This window comes from Carcharhinus amblyrhynchos, chromosome 19, assembly GCF_965287045.1.
Source record: "Carcharhinus amblyrhynchos chromosome 19, sCarAmb.v2.hapA, whole genome shotgun sequence".
Taxonomy (NCBI): Eukaryota; Metazoa; Chordata; class Chondrichthyes; order Carcharhiniformes; family Carcharhinidae; genus Carcharhinus; species Carcharhinus amblyrhynchos.
Genome location: NC_137342.1, coordinates 9565963 through 9591773, shown reverse-complemented (window position 1 = coordinate 9591773; position 25811 = coordinate 9565963). Strand labels below are relative to the sequence as shown.

The 25811-nt window shown below is 39.4% G+C and overlaps 1 protein-coding gene across 8 annotated transcripts in view; it reads left to right on the top strand.

Moving 5' to 3' along the window:
* The window catches only part of plekha5 (pleckstrin homology domain containing, family A member 5), a 322519-nt gene that overhangs the window by 151259 nt on the left and 145449 nt on the right, over nt 1-25811 (top strand). For 7 of the 8 annotated variants that reach the window (XM_080207236.1, XM_080207228.1, XM_080207227.1 and 4 more), the window contains one exon: nt 19083-19166. The exons of the other annotated variant lie outside the window; for it this stretch is intronic. In XM_080207236.1, the coding sequence (XP_080063362.1) occupies nt 19083-19166 (84 nt within the window). The remainder of the gene's footprint in view (nt 1-19082; nt 19167-25811) is intronic. 8 annotated transcript variants of the gene reach the window in all.

Genomic DNA, 25811 nt, shown 5'->3' with positions numbered 1-25811 from the left:
TTATTTTCTATTTCTGTTGTGACTTTAAGGCCCTCCATGATTTTGATAATTTTAGCCAGTTTCCCAAAGTGTGATTCCGCAGAAAAAATGTTTGTAATTTGACATAAAGTTGGTATTGCTGTTCAGGAAGGAGCTGGTTTGAGAACTGGAAGGATCTACAAAGACCTTTCTGGGACCAGAGCATTTTGTCAGGGGAGATTTAAAAAAAAACTTCCTCTGCAACTGGCTATGCTGAAAGTGAGTTCACAACATGATGGTGATCATGGGTATGAAGTCAGAAATGAAGATTCCCAACCACAATAAGTCAAGAGCTTTTGAGATAACTCCTATAAATATTATTAGGTTTATGTGATTGTGTTCTGTGGCCTGGAAATCATATAAATAAACTTTCTGGAGAATGCACAGTTTGCAGCCTACTCTACAACTAGTTAGTAATTTACAGCTAGTGAATAAGTTTCTAACAGTCGCTTATCCACTCCAGCACTTCCAATGTTGGGAGATGCAGCAAATAGTTGGTCGGGGTTCAGACAGTGGTCTGAATTCCTCCCCCTCGGTTTTGAGACTTGGCTGGTTTTGTTGGAGCAGGAAAGGCAAGGAGGAGATGTAATGTAACTGTATTGTTTAAACTGTGAAAGGTTTTGATCGGGTTAATAAGAAAATGCCGTTTCTTGTGCTTGGAATCAATGGTGAGGGATCATCATTGTCATTTCATCGTTGAGCAATTATGTAACGAAGCTGGAAACATTACTTTATACAGAATTGCTGGAGCCTGGAACACCTGGTCATGGTGGTGAATATCATTCTAGTGGTGTTATTATGTTTTTCCTTGTATTCTGTTCTTCATTTTATTTCTTGCTCCCTCACCTTATTCCCTTTCCCCTTCCAATGTCCTTCAGTTTTGTTCCTTTGACTACTCTCGTCCCTTTTTGTCTTATTTCATGGCCTCTCCCTTCTTGTACTTTCTCTTCCCCCTTTTCTCCATTGCCATTTCTTCTTCCCAGTTCTTTCACTTTCCGTCTCTCCAGTAGTGGGCGATTTATCATTAGTATGTCCCTTCTCACGACTCCTTTCTCTCAAAAGATCTATCTGACTATTTTTTGCCAAAGGCTAATTGTTTAAAGGATTTAGATAGCAAATCCTCACCTGAAGTTATCGCTGCATTCCTGGGCGTAACTTTAAAGCAGCTTTGCTTGAAATTTCCACTTTGGTTTTAGTGGATATTTTGTGGACAATGTAAAAGCGACAGGATCTCTCTCATCAAAAAAAAATGCATCCTCTAAGTTGCTAAAATTCCTAATTGGTAAAGAAAATAACTATTAAAATAGAATAAATTTCAAATCGTAAAGAAGTGTGCTAATTTGCCACTAGCTGTCTCTGCTGCTTTCCATTAGTCTTGCTCTTTGAGCCTCCTGTTTGCCAAACCTCCCACTTACCATGTATCCTGCTTCCTTACCCTCCCAGTCACCACAGACTGTTCCTTTCGTCACCTCTCTGGCTCAAGGCTTCTGCTGCTCCCTGATCTCCCTGTCACTGTTAACCTTTCATCTCACTACCAAGCATCCTGTTGACTCCCAGTCACTGCGGACCTTTCAGTTCATGACCTCTGTCACTTGCTGACACTCTCTCTGTGAGCCTCCAATTTGGAATCTCGAAGAGGGAAGTATTGACTGCAGTAAGTAAGCTAAGAGCTGGAAAGGCAGCAAGGGGGAGAGCGCAGCAGACGTCGTGAACTGAAAGGTCATTGGTGAGAGAGAGGGTTGTGGGCAGCTGAGGTAGCTCCAAAATGGGGCCAATTTGGTTATGTGGCCTTATTTTGGACCTTATCGCAAACTGACTCTAAAATAAAATTCCCAGCTCCACACACACAGACGGGCCGCATTGACAGACCAACGTTAAAGTGGAACGACTTTAAAACAGGCAATGTATAATTGGGACATACTGTGTATATTTGCTGAGTATTTGTATTATAATTACTATCACAGCTTTAAAAAAAATCTGAGAGCAGAAGAGAATGGAAACCAGTATTCTGAAAAAGATAAGCTAGCTAAAGCAATCAGCTGGCTGGACAGATGGCATCAGGAAGAATGCCAAACTGCTCAGCATGGCTAAAAACAGGAGGTCATTGATTCAGCTGCTGCTGTCTTTAGTCTCTGTCATTGCTCCAATTTGGATTTTTGTACTGCAGGCTGTTGCTAACTTTTAGCACTGATTCTGGCTGTTTCAGTTCTATGGAGATTTGGTTAGTGGAGAGGGGGGTGGGGTGTTTGGAATGACAGAGGTTGTGCGATAGAGGTGGGTGAGGTGGCATTGATGGGGGTAAAGAGGATACTTGGATGTTTTCACAAAGAACTCTAATCCCAAAGGTCCACGACTTTTGAACAGAATGGATGCAGCCCAGGTCATTGGCAGCCAATCAGTGAGACTGAGAATTGCTTGGATTTTCTCAAAAACTATCTAAGCGTTTGATGTTGCCAAATAGATTTGCTGAAATGGAGAGCCTAAAGTGTAATGTCAACCTTAAGAACAATAATGAAAGACTTCAAGAAGATACGGACCGGGTGGTGGAATGGGCAGGCACAGAGTAAATATCACTTAATGAAGCAAAGTATGAAGTATTGCATTTTGGAAGAAAAATATAAAGAGGCAATATGAAATAAAGGGTACACTTGTAAAAGGGTGTAGGATCGTGAGACCTGAGGATCTAATTGCACAAATATTTGAGGGTGGCAGAGCAAGTTAAAGTAGCTAAAAAGGCAAATGAGATTCTGAAGTTTAGAAATAGAGGCATGATGTATACATGCAAGGAGGTTATAAGACACTTGTTCAGCCTCAACTGGTGTATTATGTCCAATTCTGAGCAGTGCAGTGAAGAATGTGGAGGTTTTAGAGAAGGTACATAAAATATGTATTATAAAGGTTCAAGGGATGAGAGATTTCAGAGTTATTTGGAGCGATAGGGGCTATTCTCCTTAGAAAGCAGTGTGTTGACGATGAGATGTGATGGAAGTATTCAAAATCATGATGGATTCAGATAGAATGGACAGTGATTGGCGCTGCTGCCTTCCAGTGCCAAGATTTACTTCCTGGCTTGGGTCACTGTGTGGCGTTTGCATGTTCTGTCTGTGTCTACACGAGTTTCCCCCCACTGTCTGTCTGAAAGACGTGCTGGTTAGGTGCATTGGCCATGCTAACTTTTCCCTCAGTGGTGCTGGAGAGTGGCGACTAAAGGATTTTCACAGTAACTTCATGGCAGTTTCAATGTAAGCTTGTGACACGAATAAATACATTTTAAAACTTTTAAGAACTGTTCCTATTAGCTGAAGAATTGAGAACCATAAGACACTAACTTAAAGCAGTTGGCAAAATAACCAACAGTTATTTGGGGGAAAGCTTTTATGTGGTCAGTATTTAGGAACAGGACTGAACTGGAAATGTATGGAGACCCATGGAATTGTGGGATTCGAAAGGGAATTGGATAATTATCAGAAGAGAGCAAATTTGCAGGGTTATGAGGAAGGGATGCGGGGGGGGGGCAGTAAGATTAGCTGAGATGCTTTTCAGAGAGTAGCATTGGGCACAATAGCTCAAAGATTTCCTTGTGTTCTGTAACCAACTTTATGAAGGGTGTCAGTGGAGACAATTCATGGGAGCTCGTCATCCTCAATAATATGACGAGGGATCTGTGGCTGGTTTGGGCGAAAGTATTGACTTCCAGAATGAGGTTTTAAACCAGCAATTAAAGATCATAGAAATTCTGTACATTGGACTTGACCTAAGCTTGATCTTTTATGTTAGTTTGCCTAATTTTGGACAAACTGCACTAATACAACCGAGCAAAATTGTATCCCACTGTGTTTAATTTGAGGGGGAAGGCAGTGAAAACCTTCCATTCCAAGAAATTTTCATCAAATGGTGGAATTACGATTAATGGTTAAATAAAACCTACTTTTGCATTCTGACTTAGTACACCCGTAGTGAATGTGATGTTTAGGTTTTGTTACATTTGTAAGTGGGAATTGACTCAATGTCCTCAGTGTCTGATAAAATGTAATAATTGTTGTAATGCAAGGCAGAGAATGTGAATGTATTACTGTGGAAATTGTGAAATCTTTGTGTTAGCTGGCTTCCCATTATGACTTTAATATCTTTTTGATTAAAATAAAATAAGGCAATATACAAAACCGCTTTGTCAAATGCCCAATTTCGACAGTTCAGCGAAAAGGATACAAGATGGGTCATTGAAGAAAGCGAATGCAGCTGTTAAGTGCTGATTGGATAAAGATGAGACTGGATTGTGAGTCTGTGTGTGTGTGGCAATGTTGGGTGGGGGGGCGGGGGGTGGTCACTGATAAAATTTAACTTGAATATGTTGATGTGTTAAATGGAGTCCCAGGCTTTTGTCAGTCACGCTGCTGCTAAATTGAGTTGAAGGATCATTTATTAAAAGAAGAATCCTTCTATTTTCATTGCTCTGATGAGCATGTTGCCCAAAGCTGACAATGTAACTGAAACCTGATTCCACTAGTTTGTTAGCTGACCCCAATTCTGATCTTGCTGTGGCAGAATTAAAAATGGGATTGAAGTTTGGCCAATCACTTGCATCGATGCCTTCCCTGAGTTGCACAGGATTCAAACACACAAACTGCACAAAAGTTATAAAATAAGGATCTTTTATACCATTGGCATCAAATCTTTATAAACATTAATTGAATAGCTTAACTCATTGAAACTATTTACAATGGACATTCGGGTCTGGCACTCCAGGTCTGCCAGGATAACGTTGTGAGCTTAACTCCTGATCTCTAATCAGCTGGTTGCAGAGTTCAGTTGATGGATCTCCTATTGTAAATTTCCCATGACAGTATGATCCAGGTTACCTTGTCTCTCAGGCACAAAGAGGATCTTCCTCTCTTTGTGGCTGCTTAAATTCGGGGCTGCTGATCAGGTAGTCTATGTAGGTCTTCTGCAGTTATTTACCTGTTCCATTGCCACTCCCTGGTTCTCTAGCCACCATCAGTGTTTTCCATCTATCCTGTTTGTGGCTTTGGCGCTTATCGCTGTGTCTCACCAATCCCAAATTTCTGCTACTTCTCATTGTTCCTGTCCTGCCCATTTTCTCACTCTTTCCAAGAGGCTTCTGGCTCTTTCCCTTCAGCTTGCACTGTCCTTCAATTTGGCTTGGACTCTGCCCCAACCTTGTTGACGATTTTGTGTCTTGCCTGGGAAGGGGAGGGTGCACCCATAGGGGTGACCAACTTCTCCTACCTGGCGTCCTTCAGAGAGATGATCTCTGCTTGTGGAGAGCCATTACCACATGGAACCCAACCTCCAACTTTACCAAAATCAGAAGCCATGGTACCAAGATCCCACTCACATCCCAGTTCTAGTTCCTGGAAAATTAATTGATCATTATCTTTGCTCAAATGACTGTGCTTCCTGTTTTGTGGAATACCATCTCCAACAGTGGGTGACAGTAAAGCTGAACATATTCACCAGTACAATGTTAGTTACAGCACTAATTGCTGCTTTAGAAAACTTCCAAACATCGTTTGTTTCCCAATTTTCTCCCCCTTTCTGCCTCCTCAACCGAAACAATTGACTCCTAACAGTTTATGGTCTCACAGGTGCTGGCAGCCTTCCAGTTCTACATCCAAATCGCTGTTTCTTAATGTCAGCTGGCCTAGATTGTATCTCTGACAGCTTTATCACAGCAGGCTTGAAATCAATTGAATGTACAACAAACGTCCATCTGCACACAAGACCCAGTACGTGTTGCTGAATAGCAATCAGGTGAGGATATTCAGCTAATTATTAATTTACCCCCCTCCCCTCCAGTCCTCCTCCACCCAACCCTGTTTTAATTTCAACATATAAGCAGACTCCCATACTGGTGAAATAAGAACTACCGTGTGTATGTGTTACTGGGTGTGGTGTCTACATAAAAACTTTATTCGTAAGAAAGATAAACCCTACTACTGTCCAGTTTCCTTCTAAATCACATGTCATCCTGACTTGCACATGTATCATCAATCCTTTATTGCTGCTGTGTTAGAATCTTGGAATTTCCTTTTCATTGTCATTGTGGCAGCACCTCCCTGAAGTGGTTTAAATGGAAAGCCCAGCATTTGGACTCGCCGGAGGCGCCAACATCCAGTGGAGTTTTCAAACCAAAACAACCCTATTGATTATTGATTTTTCCATCTAATAATACCAGATGGAGGAGCATTCTGTTTTCAGAATGTGTGTGACTGCCTCGCACGTAATAAGGCAGTATTAAAGTAACTACATTTCTTCCCTGTAGAATGAAAGCACTACATACGCTGTTTTATAACAATAAACAGACACAAGACAAACTTCATAGGGCACAGAAAGATTTATTAAAATGCTGAGTTTATCAGATGTTTGAATGCTTACTGAATCACAATCATAAGTGGTGCTTTTCTTTGCAAACATGTTGAGAATCAATGTTTAAAGTAACCAATTTAGAGAAAAAGGTTGTGGTCAATGTGACCTGCATGGCAAAGTAACATGTCAGTGCTATTTTGTATTGATAAAGGCTATGTCAGTTCACGGCAATTGATTTAACTGCTTTTGTTTAAAACTATATTGACATTTCAGAGTATGAGGCACACACTATCAAGCATTTAATTTGCGCTTTCAAGTTTTATTTTACAGAAGACTGATGACATTGAAAACTAACATTTTTGTTTTCTATTTATTAACTATATCATGGACTTGTTAGCTGAAAATTATAATTTGAGCTGGTATTCATTCACTACAATGCATTATTGTTAATTTTAATAAAAGACATAGTGTATTCATCTTTGAGGGTGTGCAGCACGGGAAGCATAGTGTCATTGTACCATTTTTGCTATACTGGTATGATGAATTCACTCATGATTCATCGAATAATTTAGCAATTGTCTAACTAAATTTTCACTGCGGCAATTATAATTTTTATAATATCTGTACTCAGAATGGTTTGAGTGGTTCTGTGGAAAGCACTGTACACCAGAGTTTCATATTGTGGAAAGATAAATTGTTTGACTCATCTATGATACCAGCATTACTGAAATTGCAGAAGGAGAGATTGAGATGCTGCTGGATTGGGTTCTAATCTATGTTTGTGTGTGGTTTTATGATTCAGTGATGCAGAGGTCATTTTGTTCAATTGACGTATGTCATGTTGCACAGCAGTATATTATCGTTACACTGTATGTTTGTGTTATTGTATGCTTGATTAACAAGAGTTTGGCACACTTTTTTATGTTTGTAAAACCAAATGAAAAGAATTGGTTGTACGGATCATTTACGGCCCGAACAACAGGTCAGCCTGTGTTTCACGGTCTGTGGTTAACTAACAGCACTCCGAAACAAAGAACAATACAGCACAGGAACAGGCCCTTCAGCCCACCAAGCCTACACTGACACATGGTTTCTATCCTTTTGTTTGCCTCCCATTCATGTGTCTATCAAGGTACGCCTTGAGCATCGCTAAAGTGCATGATAGCACCACCTCTGCTGGAGGTGTGTTCCAGACACCCACTACCCTCTGTGTGAAAAGCTTTCCCTGTACATCTCCCCTAAACTTAGCATCACTAATCTTGAAGAAAGCTGCATACAGATTTAGTGATATTTATAGCTTGGTATTCCCTATTCCCAGTGTTGCTTTAAATTGGGCACTAAGTCCTTGAAACATTTAGCAACAGTGATGTTGTCAAGCAAGGTAAGCAATCACAGTAAAATATTCTCACTTTTGGCAAATGCAGAAGTAAAATGTACTGACTTCTGTTCAATTAAATTTTACAGAGAGCAGACTAAATGGGACATTAAAATAAATGGGATTAAGGTAGAATTTGAAATATAATAAACTTGAACAGAAAATATATATTTTTGAACTTCATGTAATTCTTATTATGATGGAGAAGTTTCCACAAATATAAATTTAGTTTCTCATACCCTGAAAGGTTTGTCAACAGTAGCTATGAACTTATTACACTGTTACAAATCTAATTACACCTCATTTGATAAGGTGAAACTTCTCTGAAGGTTTTTGCCGCAAGATTAACTACGTAAAAGGACAAATTCCTGTCTGTTCAATAATTTCTAATGGGTTGCTGACTGAGGTATTTTGTCGGTGCACCCTATGGAGATGTACAGGAACATGTAAAACAGCTTCTGGATTTCCTGTTTGTTCCGTGCACAATCTGTGCAGATTGTCGGTTTCAGGGGAGACACTGACTGCTGCAATTTTGCTATCATTACTACCACAAAATCTGATCCAATATATAGGACAAAGCAATTAAATAGTTTTAATGCCTCATAAGTAATCCATGGTGCACTGAATTTCTAATGCAAGTTACGTGAGTGGATAAATTAATAATCCTAGTGCAACCTGAGCTGCAAGGGGTGGACTGGTGAAAATAATACAAAATGCAGACATTTTTAAATGGTAACTGGACTTAATATAATGCTTCAGTAACACTTTTATGTATTTGCATATCTTTCCCTGAAAGCTGTTTTGGGAGAAAAGCTAAAAATGATAGACTTAGCATTCATGTTGTCACCTAAGAAGCTTGATTGCTCTTTAAGAACACTTATTGTTTCAGCTTGTCCTTGACATCAGTAATGTAGACTGATGTTCCACTCACCGCTAGTCCTAACAGTAAATGTGTCATTATCTACATCAATAGACTTAAAAATGGTACAAGTATCAAATGATGCACTTCCTTTTCAATTGCCTTCTATTTCAGAAGTCCTTATGCCTATTTATGGTTCAGTTGAACTTCTGTTATCACATCAACTTGAGTGACGAGAAAAGAAAGACTAGAGTTACCATTATCAGCAGAGACCAGCTAAACTGCATGCACAGGTTTCAAATCATGGACAATATTTCAGGTACAGGCTAGATATATTCGAGCAAGGGTGAAAAGTAGAGGAGTCAAGGCTTTGGATGAGGGAGAATATGATGAAATAAAACAAGTACGATGAAGGCCAGACAAATGCTTGAGCAAGAGCGAGGCAAATAAGAAGTAAGTGGGAAGTGAAGAAGAAAATATAACTGATGAAGAGAGATTATAAGAACAGAATGCAGTTAACATCAAAGGGAACCCAAAAGCCTTCTATTGGCATGTAAATAGTAAATGGGTAATAAGATGAGGAGCAGGCCTGTTTGGGATAAAATGGATGATATTTGTTCAGAGGCACAGAACAAGGCCAAAATGCTTAGCGAACACAAACTACGGGGAAAATACAGCAGACCTGGCGATGTCTGTGGAGAGAGAAACAGAGTTAATGTTTCAAGTCCAATAATGACTTTTTTGTTCTGATGGTAGACAGTAGTGTTCCCCAGGAGCCAATGTTAGGGCCTTTTTACATTTATAATTTACTTGGATGTTGGAATACAGAATTAAAGTTCAAAATTTGCCAGAAATACCAAACTTGAAGCTGTGGCAAACAATGACAGTGGTGGAAATTGCCTACAACAGCACATAGATTGGCAAGCAGAAAGGGTAAGGAGAAATAGTATAGATTTAGTGGCAGAGTTCTAAAGAGTTGCAGGCACAGAAGGACCTGGGGTTTATATGCTTAGATCTTTGAAGATGTTTGACATGACGAGTGATTTGATTTATTATTGTCACATGTATTACATGTACAGTGAAAAGTATTGTTTCTTGCATGCTATACAGATAAAGCATACCATTCATAGAGAAGGAACAGAGAAAGTGCAGAATGTACTGTTACAGTATAGTTAGGGTGGAGAGAAAGAGCAACTTAATGTGAAGTAAGTCCATTCAAAAGTCTGAAGGCAGCAGGGAAGAAGCTGTTCTTGAGTCGGTTGGCAACCTCAGACTTTTGTACCTTTTTCCTAATGGAAGAAGGTGGAAGAGAGTATGTCTGGGGTTCATGGGGTCCTTGATTATGCTGGTTGCATAGTAGACAGTGTCAGCGGATGGGAGGCTTGTTTGCCTGATGTACTGGACTTCGTTCATGACCCTTTGTAGTTTCTTGCAGTCTTGGATAGATCAGGAACCATACCAATGTGATGGTGCGTCTGTAAAAGTTGGTGAGAGTCCTAGTGGACATGCCAAATTTCCTTAGCCTCCTGAGAAAGTAGATGTGTTGGTGGGCTTTCTTAACTATAGCATTGGCATGGAGGGAACAGGACAGATTGTTTAGTGATCTGGACACCTAAAAACCTGAAGCTCTCGACTATTTCTACTTCATACCCATTAATGTAGACAGGAACATGTCGCCCACTATGCTTCCTGAAATTGATGACTGTCCATCACCATTTTGTTCTGTATTGAGGGAGAGATTATTGTCGTCGCAGCAATTCACCAGATTCTCTGTCTCTTTCCTGTACTCCATCTCATCATTGTTTGAGACCTGACCCACAACAATGGTGTCATCATCAAACTTGAAAATTGAGTTGGAGGGAAATTTGGCCGCATAGTCATAGGTGTATAAGGGGTATAATAAGGGGCTGAGGACACAGCCTTGTGGGGTAGCAGTGTTAAGGATAATTGTGAAGGTGGTGTTGTTTTCTATCCTTACTGACTGTGGTCTGTGGGTTAGGAAGTTCAGGATTCATTCGCAGAGGGAGGAGCTATCTCCAGGCCGTGAGGTCTGGAGATGACTTTTGTAGGAACAATGGTGTTGAAAACTGAGCTGTAGTCAATAACTAGGAGTGTGACATAGGTGTCTTTGTTATCTAGGCGTTCCAGGATTGAGTGCATGGAGGGAGATGGAGTCTGCTGTGGACTTGTGGCAATAGGCGAACTGAATTGGATCCAGGAATTCTGGGAGACCAGAATTGATTTGTGCCATAACTAACCTTTTGAAACACTTCATAATGATGGATGTCAGCAAAGCATTTGAGTTCTTGGGCTTCATAAACAGAGATGTTGAAGTCAACAGGGCAGTTATGTTGAAACTTTATAAAACTATAGTATTGCATTCATTCCTGGTAGCATTTTGGGAAACATATGAGTGTTTTCGGGAGGATTTGGTAGAATAGTTTCAGAAATGGGGGATTTTAGATACAAGGTTAGATTGAAGAAACCAGGAAGATTTGATCGTGCTGTGCATGATTATTACAGGCTTAGATAGGATAGAGTAAGGAAAGGAGTTCCCATTAGCTGATGGTACAGTGATTGTTGGAGTGGGTACACAGATTTAAGATTTTGGGTAAGAGTTCCAGGAAGAAAATTGGGAGAGCTTTATTTATACAGATAGTGGTAATGACCTGCAACTCGCTGCCCATGTGGGTAGTGGAAGTGGAGATGGTCAATGATTTTAAAAGGAGGCTGGATGGCCTCAGAGTGGGTCTGACCTAGACTGTTGTATAGAGAGGTAATACAGACTGAATGACCTCCTCCTGTGCTTTTACATCTAAAACAGTAACTTGAACCCTTTTTTTGGCATGTGTGGCATCCTGTTAATAAGCACCACATTTTTGTTGAATAACATGGATACATTTTTCTTTTCCTGTGGTTGTTTGCAGCTGCAAAAAACAATGGAGTATATCAGAATAAAGGACTGTTTATAGAAGTTACAGTTCTCTTTGCTGTGGCTTGCTGAGAAAATACACAAAATATACAAAGAGCTAAAATATAGAGGAGCAATGTATTTGAAGTGTTGAATTGTGCCCAGGGATTCATTCACCTTTCATTTTCAAATTGGTAGCTGTGATTTTCTTCCTGTGAAATCATAATATTGCAGAACATTAAATCTGAATTAAAAACAGAAAATGCTGGATTATCTCAAGCAGGTCAGGCAGCATCTGGGAAGTGGGAACAGAGTTCATGTTTCAGGTCAGTGGCCTATCAGAGAACACCTCTATTTTGCTCTACAGATGTTCCTAGAGCTGTTAAGTATTTCCACCATTTCATGCTTTTATTTCTTAAACTGCAGGAATAAATATTATGTACGTCCATCAGCTATACTTATTTGAAGATGCATGCTTTACTCCTCTTCCCACATTTCATCTGGGCTGAATGTAGCGCTTCACTGATATACCTGAACTATTTGTCCTTTGCCAATAAGCAACAGAATAGCATATGCTTAGGATATCAAGTAGTTGATAAAGGTGTGTTCTCATCTTTCTTTCATATGAAACAACTTGACAATTAGTAACTTTTGCTTCATTTTTACAACTTGCATTTTTGTTCACTTCTTTCTTATGTCCATGCTTTAGTCAAGACGATGGATAGTTGACCTCCTTGGCCTTGACCCATATTGGCCCTAAGATATTGACCTTTCCTTGTACTTGTCAAAAATATTTTTTCTAAAATATATAAATTATAAACTGTGACTTCTAGATTTAAGATTAAAATGTTAATGTTAGAGAAAGGAGCATCTGATAGAGAAACTAGTTAAATTTTGTTGTGAATGCAATTGAAACAAGCTTATTACACTTAAATGGTTGTTGCCATATTGACTTGGAGGCCCCACCACGATGGACAACCAACCCCCTCCAACTCCAAACATCCCAACAAAAACTGCTTACTGGCACAGATATCACGTTGACAGGCGAGGGGGGAAATCCTAACGTATTTTGGTATTAGTTTGAAGGTACTCCATGTGTGATTTGAATGACACACTAGGAAGCTTTGATTGAAACAAACTTTATTTTAACAATACAGAACAAGTATTAAAAAAAGTTGAACATTTCAACATTGAAGTACTTAAACAGAATGAGATACAATACTTAACTGCCACCTTATCTCTTTTAGTTCCAATTCAAGCAATATTCATCTTTCAGACTTAAACTCCTCTTCAAAATTAGTTAGCAACATACACACTTGATTTCAGGTTTGAAAGGGCTGTCATATGAGGAGCTTAGCTTGGGCTTGTACCCGCTGAAATATTGAAGAATGAGGGGAGATTTGATTGCGGTATAAAATACTCAACGGGATTGATAAAGTAAATGTTAACCAAATGTTCCCCCTTCTAAAACAGTCTAGGACAAGAGGTCATTGTTGTAAAATAAGAGGGGGGAGGTTCAAAACAGAGATAAAGAGAAGCTACTTCTCACATTTTGTTGTGAATCTATGGAACTCTGTGTCCCAGAGTGCAGTGAATGCAGAATCAATCAGTGGACTCAAGAAAGAGATGCATATTTGATCCAAAGTGGCATAAAGGGCTATGGGGAAAAGACAGGGAAATAGAGCTAGGATGAGATGGAGATCAGCCATGATCGTATAGAATGGCAGGCAGGCTCAAAGTCCTGAATTGCCTACTCTCGCTCCTAATTCCTATGTTGCTATGTTCTTTAGCAGGTCCTGAACAACAGCCTCCAGAGACAGAGAGAGACGGACAGACAGAGATTTGCTTCTTGCTTGTTTCAGAACCCGGCAGTAACTGCCTCATTTTCCCTGAAAGCTTAGCTCCTTCCCTTAAGTACGTGACTATCTGTCAATCAACCTGACCACAACCCTATTCTGGAACCCCAGAAGAAAACAAATAAACAAAGATGCATGAACACAAACTCATCCCTAGCTAAAGCCAATTGTTAGTCTACAGTCTCAGCATGTGAGCTGCCTGGTTTGGCAGACAAATCGTTACTGTATCAAACAACTAAATTTTATGCATACCCCTTATAAGAAACATGATATAAACACATTTCTTAAAGGCACAGTTTCATCACAGAGCACTGTCTGTTTTTATTTTGGATTTTCAGCATCCGCAGTGTTTTGCTTTCACTAAATTAATCGTGCTTGTTTTAAGTCTTTTACAATTTTTAAAAAATGTGAAACCTCATGGTATAGTTCTGTTGGCTAAAACTAGGTTTTCAGACTTCTCTTTAAACTTTAATGGTCCCGAACAGGATTGTGGCATACAGTTCTCAAGATGTACAAGGTAGTGTGCAAGAATAGATTAAATTGGCATGCTATTTAATTTTCCTATCTAACCTTTGCCTAGTGTGTCTTTTAAGTTATTATTATGGAAGCATAATGTGGAGTGTTTTTTTAGTGTATCTTCACGTACACTTTTTCCCTTTTGGGGAATAGTGAGGGAAGTGGTGGAAGGATTCCCAAGCAGATTATCAGCCTGTTGAACCACATTATGAATACTCCATCTGTGGCCAGCAAGTCCTGGTGTTAGACTTGACTTTGGGGCTTCTGGCCCAGAGGTAGGGATGCTACCATTGTGCCGTAAGACCTCATCTGTTAAGACAATAGTGGACCTTCCCAGTATTTAGGAACACTTGGTTTACTCTGCTGCTTAGTGTTTTGGTTCTGTAATATAATTCATGTATTTTTGAGCTATTTTGTGTTGTTGTAAATTGCAATCAAATTTTCCTTCATAATGCTCTAGTAAAGTTCATTAGAGTATTACATTAAAGAAACTACAAGTTGTTACATGGTTAAAATGACCAGTATTCATTTTTTATCCCTTTATCTCAAACAGAATTTTTTTAAACATGTTGTTGCTGTTGCTTGTAGAGATTATTAATAGAGGCGACCACACAACAGCCTTTTCTTTTATGTTAATTCTCATTGGCCTGATTTGCAGTGTGACTTAGGCTTTATTTACCACATATTGGGTGAGGTTGTCTGAGAGAACTTACTTGTGACTTCAGTGTGATTAATAAGAGGGCGAAGAATCTGAAGGGTACTTTTGATCTGAAAGATATTCTGTTAATGTGGTGGCTTTGAATTCTGTTCATGATGCTCAAGTTTCAGATTTGGTGAGACCCCCAGTAAGTATTTGAACCTCGCTATTTTAAATTGTTTAATATGTTAATTTCAAAATTGTTGCCAACTGCTGGGTACTAATAGAATGCAGTATCAGATACTGGATCATTTTTAAAACATTGAAAAACTTCGAGAATTTTGAGACAAGGCAATTGGTATTGATTTTTTCAAATGCAGTTATGTTAATATTTAATGCTACTGTAGGTGGAAATTTAATAATCATGTTAATGTAACCAAAAATCATTGTAAATTAAGAATAATATACATTCTACTATTTATAGGGATAAAACTAAGTATCTTATGAAGATTCTTATTTCTACAGTGGCAACTATGGGGTTGTTTGGTCAAAAGGTGATGCTTATTAACATGGCTTCTTGTATTAGATAGAGATCACCAGTTTTAAAGATATTTGAATTTATAAATGGAGTAAATTAAAGTTGATAGTTTGAAGCTGCAGGTTGCTCAGAATTTCTTAAGCAATCCAGGGACCTCTTCTGAAACTGATTTTAATGTATTTTCATCATACTATTAAGGAAAAATATAAGATGCTTTTTAAAGAACATGTCTTTGCTAAGAATCAATAAAGGAGTCTTTTGCTTTGCTTATATTGTATAATAGTTGATGCCTTAGCCTTCAACCATGTAGGGGCGCCTTATGTACATTCTCAAAACAGAATTCCCAGCAATGAAAATTGATTGGTTGATAGAGTTAATCAGTGTTCAACTCTTCAAATGTAAATAACAGTTAAAAGGTGAATGCGCTTAAAAAGTGTATAACACAGTATTTTGCAATTTTCTATTGTACCGCAAAATCATGTGTAATCACTTTCTTAATAGATATTGAGTCTCTTTGCATTTTGGGAAGGAGATCTGTTGTAAAGGGATTTATTGATATTTCAACCGTATTTCGTAATCCGTGTTCGAGCTTTGAACTAAATCTTTTGAATTGTGAGGTGGGCTTTGTCTTTTAAATTATTTTTCATTTTGATGATTATGTGTAACAAAGAGGAAATAAATGCATTGTGCGAGTTAATTTCTGCTAGGTGACTCATCTTGGGAGAACTTCCAAAATTAAAAACTTGTTTCATGCCAGCAGCATCCTTTAATTAGATTGTAGAAATTGACATCCTTTAATATTGTAAAATGTGCAGTTTCTACTACAAACGTAGGATGCTTGTTCTCAGCAATTTAGCTTACAAACATGATCAGCTGTCGTTCAGTCAACAGAGTTTTCTCTATGGTGGTACTACTCAATAGTCGTGTAGCTGATAATTTGGATCTTGAATTTCAGTTGGAGTTTATTCAGCGAACATAACCATGTTATTTAAACAATATTGAGCTTGAGTATAATGTTAAATTTAACGGCATAATCTAGGTTAAATGCACAAAACCATGCGAATAAACTAATTTTGTGTTTATGTTGTTCCAAAAGTTAACTCTGTTTCTCATTCCATAGATTTTGCAGACCTGCTGAGTTTTCCTTGCACTTTGTGCTTTTATTTGGATTTACGCTGTTGGCTGACATTATTTTTCTCATAGAAAATACACTTGTGTACTTGCAACTGAAAAGCATTTTCTTTTTCAGGGCACAGTGGGGTGGTGTTTTACTGTGGGCAAAAAGAGCAGTGGAAGAAAATAACTTTGATAACTTTTCATGACCTCAGGGAGTTCCATTTGCAGACAGAAGTACCTTTGAAGTGTAGTCACATGGTGTTAGGTGGTAAATGTAGCACAGCACCATGATCTCCCACAACCAGCACTGACCAATGTGTCAGCTGTATGGAATAGATTGTAGAGCTGTTGGCTGGTTAATATTAGTTACCCTCTTCCAGCTGAAACCTGCTTTTCAGGGATTAATTTTCATAATAATGTTTGTGCAATGTATGCTGTCAGCAGATTCTGGGGGTGGAGTTTTTATCTTTTTTTTTGAACTGTCAACTCAGGCGGTATGCTAGCCATTGGTTCCACTGCCAACTTCTGCCTCCATTTGTTTTGACCCTTTGTTCAAGAAAATATTTAGGAGGCTTTCTCCCACGATGACAAGTTGTCTAGACAGACTCTGAATGAACCCACCTACCAGTAACCTCGGCTTTTGGGCACCCTGACCTATTTTCAAAAAATTAAAATTAAAAAAGGAAGATCTCCCTCTGGACAACTCTTCCCTATTTTGGAGGAAAGCAAAATTTAAGGCCTCCATTATAAGACAGTCACCAAGGAATCACATGGGGAAGGAACAAGCGTAGAAACAAATTTATCCAGATATTGGGGAGAATGTGAAATTGAAGCCATTGAAATAAATAGTATGGATGTGTTGAAAGAGGAAATAGATAAGCATATAAGGGAGGTGGGAATCGAAGGTTATGCTGATCAGGGTTAGATGAGGATAGATGTGAAGAGGCTTGAATAGCAGTGCATGGATTAATTGGGCTGGATGATTTGTTTCTTGTTGCATATTCTGTATTTGTCATAAGACTATGTATAGGTTCCAGGGATTCACGTACTTCTGTTTGTAATATAGATTGTGAGTTTATAGTTAAATACCCATGTTGCACTCATCACATTTTGAATGTATGTATATTTTGATGTGATTGTGAATCTGAGTAATAACACTTCTTAGATTTAAAGAAGTCTAGGAACTTTATCAGTATATTTAATTGAACTGATGTAGACTTAGCATAAGCTGAATGACTGGAGAGCCTCAAAAGACCACAAGAAATAGGAAGAGGAGTAAGCCATTTGGCCCCTTGAGCCTGCTCCGCCATTCAGTAGGAACACGGCTGATCTGATATCCCTCACGTCCACTTTCCTGCCCTTTCCCCATGTTCCCTTACTGATTAAAAATCTATCTATCTCAGCCTTAAGTGTACACAAGAACTCTCCCTCTACGGCAAGGAGTTGCAAAGACTCCTAACTCTCTTCCTCAGTCTTAAATTGGTGCCCTTTTATTCTGAGGCTACACCCTATGGTCCAAGACTTTCTCATGAGGAGAAACATCCTTGTCAAGCCTCTTAAGAATCCTATATGGTTCACCTCTCATTTTCTAAATTCCAATGTGTAGAGCCCCAACCTGTTTAACCTTTCCTCATAAGACAATTCCTCCATACCAGGGATCACCCTAGTGAACCTTCTGTGAAATGCCTCCAATGAAGAAATATCTTTCCCTAAATAAGGGAACCAGAAATGCTCACAGTATTCCAGATGTGGTCTCTCAACCTTTGTACAGTTGCAGCAAAATGCCCCTGCTTTAAAACTCTAGCCCGCTTGATCTAACAGGATTAGACATGGTAGATTAGACTTCTGGCAGTTGTGTAAAATGGAAGAGTGTTCAAGTTTAGGACTGGAATTTAGTCTTTGAAGAAACATGTAGGTTGTTTTATCCTTTCTATTGGTCTTAGTGCTGCAGAGGAAGAAAAGGGATAGGATGGCAAATTTTCCCTTTAAAACTTGAATGCTTCTGATTAGAAGTATGGCTGTTAAAAGCAATCGTTCCCACTGATAATTCCTGTCAAACATCAATTAATTGAGCCTATCCTTTGAAATGAGAATAATGTACACTGCATTTGGTTGAAATGGGTTTGTAGATCAGTCATAATTGACAGTATTCCTTAACAATTGACAATAAATCAAATCAAATCAGCAGGAAACCATCCTTCGGTGATTTGTTTTATTGTCGGGAAATTTCACTCAGGATATCAACGGTTATCCATGGACGGAATTGAGGGAGAGAGTAGAGGCTGTTGGCAATTCAGTTACTGGCCCCCCTTCAGAACCATTCTTAATGAATGAATGAGCTGCGCTTGAAACATAACTCATCTGGTCTCTCAAATAATCAAGTGTTTCCCCACACGTTCCGTTTTTGTTTTAGGTTTCCAACATTTGTAGATTTTTGAATTTTGTTATTTGATTGACAGACATACTTCACACAGTGCACTCCATCTCATGGTGAAGACAGTTGAGAACATTTTCAGTCTATGGCCAGAACTTTGCTGGCGCGCCCACCCTGATTCCAAGGATGGGCGAGCCTCGGAGAATGCCATTCTCCATTGGCCTTGGGTGGGATTGTACGAACCTCAGGTGGACGTGCCGGTAAAATTCTGCCCAATATGTTTCTTTGCCGAGCATGAGATAAATTCTCCCGAGTTGTGTGGAGTGTGTGATTTCTTCATAACCACTCAATTCAGAGTAATTTAACACATGTATGCCTACCATTTAAAGATTAAAGATGGTTCTGCAAGGTAGATAATTGCAATGTACTTACTGTAAGTGTGCCCATTAGTATATGATGGAGAAAAAAATGAATTACTTAATTATAATTTCTCAATAGTCAAATGAAGGTATGAGTATGGCAAATTGACCATGTTTTTCTTTCTTTTCTTTGCAGTCATAATGAGTGGAAGGTAACTTGCAAACATCCAGTGACAGGAAATACATCACAAGAAAACTGTATATTTGTCATGAATGACGAGTAAGTCTTAGAACTTTTTCATTGTATGTTTTGTAAAAATGTTTACACAAGAAGCAGAAATCGGTAAAACAATATTTTAAAATGTTTAATTTGTTGATTTAGATTCCGAAACAACTGTGTTAAACTTCTCAAAGGGCAGTTGTAAATGAATGAGGGTGGAGTTGGCCAGAGTGGACTGGGAAAGGGACTTAGCAGAAAAGACAGTTGATAGCAGTGGCAAACGTTTATGAAATTAGTTCATGATTCACAATAACGATACATCCCACTGAGGAGGAAGGATTCTGGGAAAAAATCATTCATGGTTAACCAAGAAAGTTAAGGATAGTATTAAACCAAAGATTGGTGATAAGACAGAGGGTTTTCAAAGTCTTAAAAACCAACAAACGATGACCAAAAACATAATGAAGAGGGAAAAGATGAAGTAGCAAATAATATAAAAACAGACTGTAAGATCTTCTTTAAATAAAAAGGAAGAGAGGAGCAAAGTGAACGTAGAAAATGAGACTGAAGAAATAATAATGGAAAACTAGGAAATGGCAGAGGAGTTAAATAAATAAATTGCATCAGCCTTCACAGTAGAAGACACTAATAGCATTCCAAAAATGTTAAATAATGGGTGGCACGGTGGCGTAGTGTTTAGCTGCCTCACAGCATCAGGGACCTGGGCTCAATTCCAACCTTGGGTGACTGTGTGGAGTTTGCACAATCTCCCTGTGTCTGTGTGGGTTTTCACTGGGTGCTCTGGTTTCCTCCCACGGTGCGGATTAGTTGGAATGGCCATGCTAAATTCTCCCTTAGTGTTCAAAGATGTGCAGTTAGGTGCAATGGCCAAGTTAACTTGTCCCTTAGTGTCCAAAGATGTGTAGGTTAGGGGGATTAGCTGGATAAATATGTGGGGTTATGGGGGTAGTGGTAGGCCTGGGTAAGATGTACTGATGGAGATGCGGTGTGGGCTCGGTCGGCCTCATTCTGCACTGTAAGTATTCTATTCTATTCTATAATCGAGGGGAAAAGGTGGGGGAGGAAAGAAGTGCAATAATTATCATTAGAGTAAAACACTGGGGGAACTAATGAGGCTAAAGGCCGATAAGCCCCCTGGGCTTGATGGGTTGCATCCTCGGATATTAAAGGAGGTAGCTACAGAGATAATGTATGCACTGGTAGTAATTTTCCAAAAGTGCTTACATTCTGGAGAAGTACCAGAGGATTGGAAAACTGCCAATGCAACACCTTTATTCAAAAAGGGAGTGAGATGAAAAGCACCTAACTACAGGCCAGTTCGCTTAACATCTGTCATAAGAGTCCATTTCAAAGGATGTAATATCAGAGTATTTAGAAATACATAATATGATTACGAAGAGTCAGTATGGCTTCATGAAGGGGAAATTGTGCCTCGTGAACCTATTAGAATTCCTTGAGGTGATAACAGAAAGATAAACTTGGATTTTCAAAAAGCGTTTAGTAAGGTACTGCACAAAAGACTACTTAATAAGAACCATGGTGTTGGGAGTAGTATATTAGCACGGATAGAGAATTGACCAAGGAACAGAAGAGAGTTGGGATAAGAGGGGAATTTTCAAGTTGGCAACCTGTAGCTAATGGAGTGCCAAAGGGATCAGTGCTGGGTCCATGATTATTTACAATGTATGTTAATGATTTAGACAAAGGAAGTGAATGTACTATTGCCACATAGGTGGGAAGGCAAGTGGTGAGAATGACACAAGTCTATAGAGGGTTATAGACAGGCTAAGTGAGTGGACAAATTTGGCAGATGCAATATAATGTAGGAAAAAGTGAAGTTATACCCTTCGGTGGGAAGAATACAGAAGCTGAATACTATTTAAATGGAGAATGACTGCAAAAATGCTGCAGCAGAGATCGATCTGGGTGGGTCCTTGTACATAAATCACAAAAAGCTAGCACACAAACTCAGCAAGTAATTGGGAAGGCAAATAGTACGTCAACCCTTATTTCAATGGGAATAGAGTATTAAAATAGGGAAATCCTGTTAACACTACACAACAGAATGAAATCGCACAACACCAGATTAAAGTCCAAACAGGTTTATTTGTAGCAAAAGCTGCAAGCTTTCGGGACAGGCTGTCCCGAAAGTTTGCGGCTTGTGCTACAAAAAAACCTGTTTGGACTTTAATCTGGTGTTGTGGGATTTGTTTGTTTTACTCCAGTCCAACGCCGGCATCTCCACATCAACACTACACAAGGCAGTAGTTGAATAATACCTAGAATACTGTGAACTGTTTTGGTTGCTTTGTCTAAGGAATGATATACTGGCATTGGAAGCAGTTCAGAGAACGTTGATTACTAGGTTGATTACTAGTTCACTAGGCTGGAGTTGAGGGGGTTGAACTATGAGGAGAGGCTGAATAAACTAGGCTTGTACTCGTTAGAGTTTAGAAGAATGAGGGGAGATCTCATTGAGACGTATAAGATGTTGAATGGGATGGATAGGATGGAGGTGGAGAGGCCTTTCCCGCTCAGAAAGAACAGTAGGACGAGAGGGCACAGCCTCAGGATAAAGGGGGGGGGCGGTTTAGAACGGAGTTGAGGAGGAACTGCTTCACTCAAAGGGTGGTGAATCTCTGGAATTCTCTGCCCGTTGAAGTGGTGGAGGCTGCCTCGCTCAATGTTTTTAAGATGCGGGTTGATAGGTTTTTGATAGGCAAGGGGATTAAGGGTTATGGGGAGAGGGCAGGCTCGAGGGGCGAGATGGCCTACTCCTGCTCCTATTTCTTATGTTCTTATGGAAATGGAGGGGTTTTGTCATGAGGAGAGATTAAGTTGGTTGGGCCTATACTCATTGCAGTTTAGAAGAATGAGAGGTGACTTTATTGAAACACCTATGACTCTCAGGGGTCTTTACAGGGTAGATGTTGAGAGGTTGTTGCCCCTTATGGGAAAGTCTAGGATCAGAGTGCATAATCTCAGAGTAAGGAGTCACCCACTTAATACTGAGATGAGGAGGAATGTCTTCTCTGAGGGTAGTGAGTCTGAATAATTCAGAGACTGGCTAAGATTTAGACTTTTTTTAATTCGTAAGGGAACTAAGGGTTATGGGGATATGACAGGAAAGTGGAGTTGAGAGTTATGGTACAAGGTCATTCATTATCCAGTTGAAAGATGGAGCAGATTCAATGAACTCAATGACCTACTCTGTTCCTATGTCTTATAGTCGTTTCAAGATGCTTGCCTAATTAATTCAATGCAGATGTTTTTAAAATTTGAGTTCTGCGGTTTTGTTCCTCAAGTGTGTTTTTAAGTGAATACTTTTTCAAGGAAGACATTGCAAAAATACTGCACTGTAATTGAAAATTCTGCAGAACATTCAAAGTGTTCAATTATATGGCCATAACTATATCCAAATGTTCACTGCCTTAGTGTGTGCCAAATCCTCTGACCTTAATTCATTTGCTATTTCTATTTAAACTTCATAAAACTAGGACACCTGCACTGTATCCAAGAACTTGATTAAGGGGACATTACCAACACCAGATTTGTCTCCATGGTGAGACATGGTAAATTTCACCTAACTTCTTATTGCTGGAGATGTGTATTTTTCTGGGATATAGGCATTAATTACCATGGAAAGCTGGTGCATTCTCTGCCTGGCTCCAAAACAGCATGTGTTTCAATGCTGTTTTGAGAGCAGATTGCTGAAGGCCCATAGTAATGACTTCAAGCTCCTAGTTACTGCCTGTGCAAAATATGTGTTTCCTAAATATTCTTCAATAAGACCACATTTAGAGATATTGGCTGTAGTCTTTCGGCAGTTCAAGCTAGCAGGATTTTCTGGTCCTGCCAAAGGCATACCCCTGCTGTGGGTTTCTAAGAGGCAAGGGATGCATTTAGTGAGAAACTCCTTAACCATAGCAGAACCAGAAGACCCTGCCACTGGCCCATGGTGGGCCACCTCCCACTGCCACAAAATACGCGGTGGGTTGTGTGGTAAATCCTGTCAACTGTGTAGATAAAAGTCAGTGACGGTGGCCTTTGGATGTTGCAGAACTACTCTTTTAATCCTTCCGCTTATCCTAATGCACAGTTTGTAAGTACCTACTTCTGAAGTGAATACCTGGAAGACTTCTGGCAAACTTTTGAGACAAAATGCTAAGTAAATCCTTGATAGAAAGGAAGAGCCGGGGTGGAGCTGAGCCCTAAATATGACGATTTGTCAGTGAATAGGCTCACACCCCAACAACGACAAAGATGACAAACTTGGCTTTTTGGCACAGAAATTCAGTGTTCATGTTGCTGAACTGCAGAGTACTGATATAAAGCTTGATGAAGCAGAGGAAAGAATTATTGTGTTCGAGCTTCTTCCCTGCTGCCATCAGACTTTTGAATGGACCTACCTTGCATTAAATTGATCTTTCTCTACATCCTAGCTATGATTGTAACACTACATTCTGCACTCTCTCATTTCCTTCTCTATGACCAGTGTGCTTTGTCTGTTTGGCACACAAGAAACCATACTTTTCACTGTAAGCTAATACATGTCACAATAATAAATCAAATCAAACTGGTGAGAAAAACCCATTAGAAGTTTTGGTGTTGCATAGTTTTTTTGTATTGTTCTTTTGGGATCAAAGAATCTCTGACGGACTCCTGTAAAGGTGCAGACCAGGAGGGCATGGTGGCACAGTGGTTAGTACTGCCGCACAGTGGTTAGCATTGCCTCACAGTGCCAGGGACCCAAGTTCAATTCTGGCTTTGCATGACTGTCAATGTGGAGTTTGCATGTTCTCCCTGTGACTGCGTGGATTTCCTTTGGATGCTACCCAAGGCTGTGTAAGCTAGATGAATTGGCCTTGGTAAATATGCAGGATTATGTGGAAACTTCCAGAGGGGGGTGGGGGGGGGGGGGAGCGGGGGGACACCTCAAACTGAAAGGGGTCATGTTTTGATGTGTCACCTTGTATATAGCTGTGTCGTCAGTTTTTCCAAGTTGGTGTATCTTTGAGGTTTTTCTTAATCACAGCCTTGGTGATGTCATTGCTGGAAGGAGGGGAAAAAAAACTGTGGGTAGGTCAGGTGACCAAAAGTTTTCAGTTTCTTTGGCTTGCAGTGTTAGAGGCAATCTTAGAAGCAAACTGGAAAAGAAATCTCTTTCTCTCTCTGTTTTGCTCTGAGAATTTTACTGGTAAGCTGAAAGGCTTGTTATGCTGCAGTAAAGAATCTGTGCTCTGGTGTTTTGAAAAGCTGTCTTCAATCTGTTCTGGGTCTCGAACATTGGACTGCAGAATTCAAATAACAACCTCGATCCCAGTATCATGTGAACATTAGTCTGTGCTGTTAAACCTGTGAGAAGGATCTTTTGTCTGTGGAGGTTAGTTTGATTGGGGCAGTTTGTCTGTGTTGATCAGGCGCTATACATTATAATGATTCTGTTTCTTCTTTATAATTGATAAATATTCTTGCTAATTTTCTTACTATACATGTTAACTATATTCTTAAATAAACTTTGATAAACGCTCCCTTGTGGGTCTTTTGAATCACGTTTGATGTGAAACATCTCATGCTTATCCTAGCCAAATTCAAAATGCAAAACTTATGATCAGACAGGCTTCATAAAACATTTTGGAGCTTCTGACCTGAACTATAACACAAGCTTTAACTTTATCCTTGATAAGACAGTTCCTCTTGTGTACATTTTGATATTTTATTCCCAATCAAAAATCCCATTCAAAACAAATGCAAGCTGACAAGACAAACCATTCCTCCCACTTTGGGCTCGATCAAACAAAACCCAAGCTGACATGATGAGGCATCCCACCCCCTCCTGTGCTTGACCTGAGCTTCATCTTAGACAAAGAGCCCAGATGGCTTTTGAAAAATTGCTTCAGGTGAAGCCTCAGTATAACCTCATTGGCCAAGATCAAATGCAAGACCAGATTTTCACTTGATCCTAGCCAAAAGGCCACACCATGCTACTGCCCAGTCGTGGAAGCTCTATCTCTGGAGCAGGCCTCTCAACGGCTCTTTTTCTTGGTGCTAAGGTTTCCCTGGTGGAAATATATATCCTGTTGTCTGAGGAGCCTGAGCAACTATTCAGCTTTGGATCCTGTGAGAAGTTGGACTCCTATGAAGGCTGGCTCTAATTCTAGTATCCTGCAAGTGAGGGTGTGCCATGTGTTTATGGCTTTACCTTGTTATCCTGTTTTCCCCCATCTCTGAAACATCCTTTCATTGTTTGTATCTTTGGAGATGCCATTTGTAATGGCTAATCTGTGTGTATATGTGGAAACATGATTTTACTGCACTATACCACTCCTTGAGGGTTTGCTGCATTGTTTGTAAAATGGGAAAAACCTTCAATACAACTATGTATTAAAGAAACACTGCTTCAGTAGCAACATGTGCTACTAAAATCTATAAACATAGATTTCTTGTTTCCATGTCAATGACTGAAATACAGAAATGTAACATTTTTCTGTCTGTGTGGTATTCAGTTGAAATTGGAAGCTCTCATTGTTGAAGATAAGTTTTTCACCCAGTGAAAATCATTAAAATGTCATGAATTACTTCTCAACCACTGATGATGATGCTAAGTGTGGAAGAACGATCACCCAGGGCTCAATTCCCATTTTAAAAAAGATCACTGTGTGTCAAGATTATAAAGCCTTACTT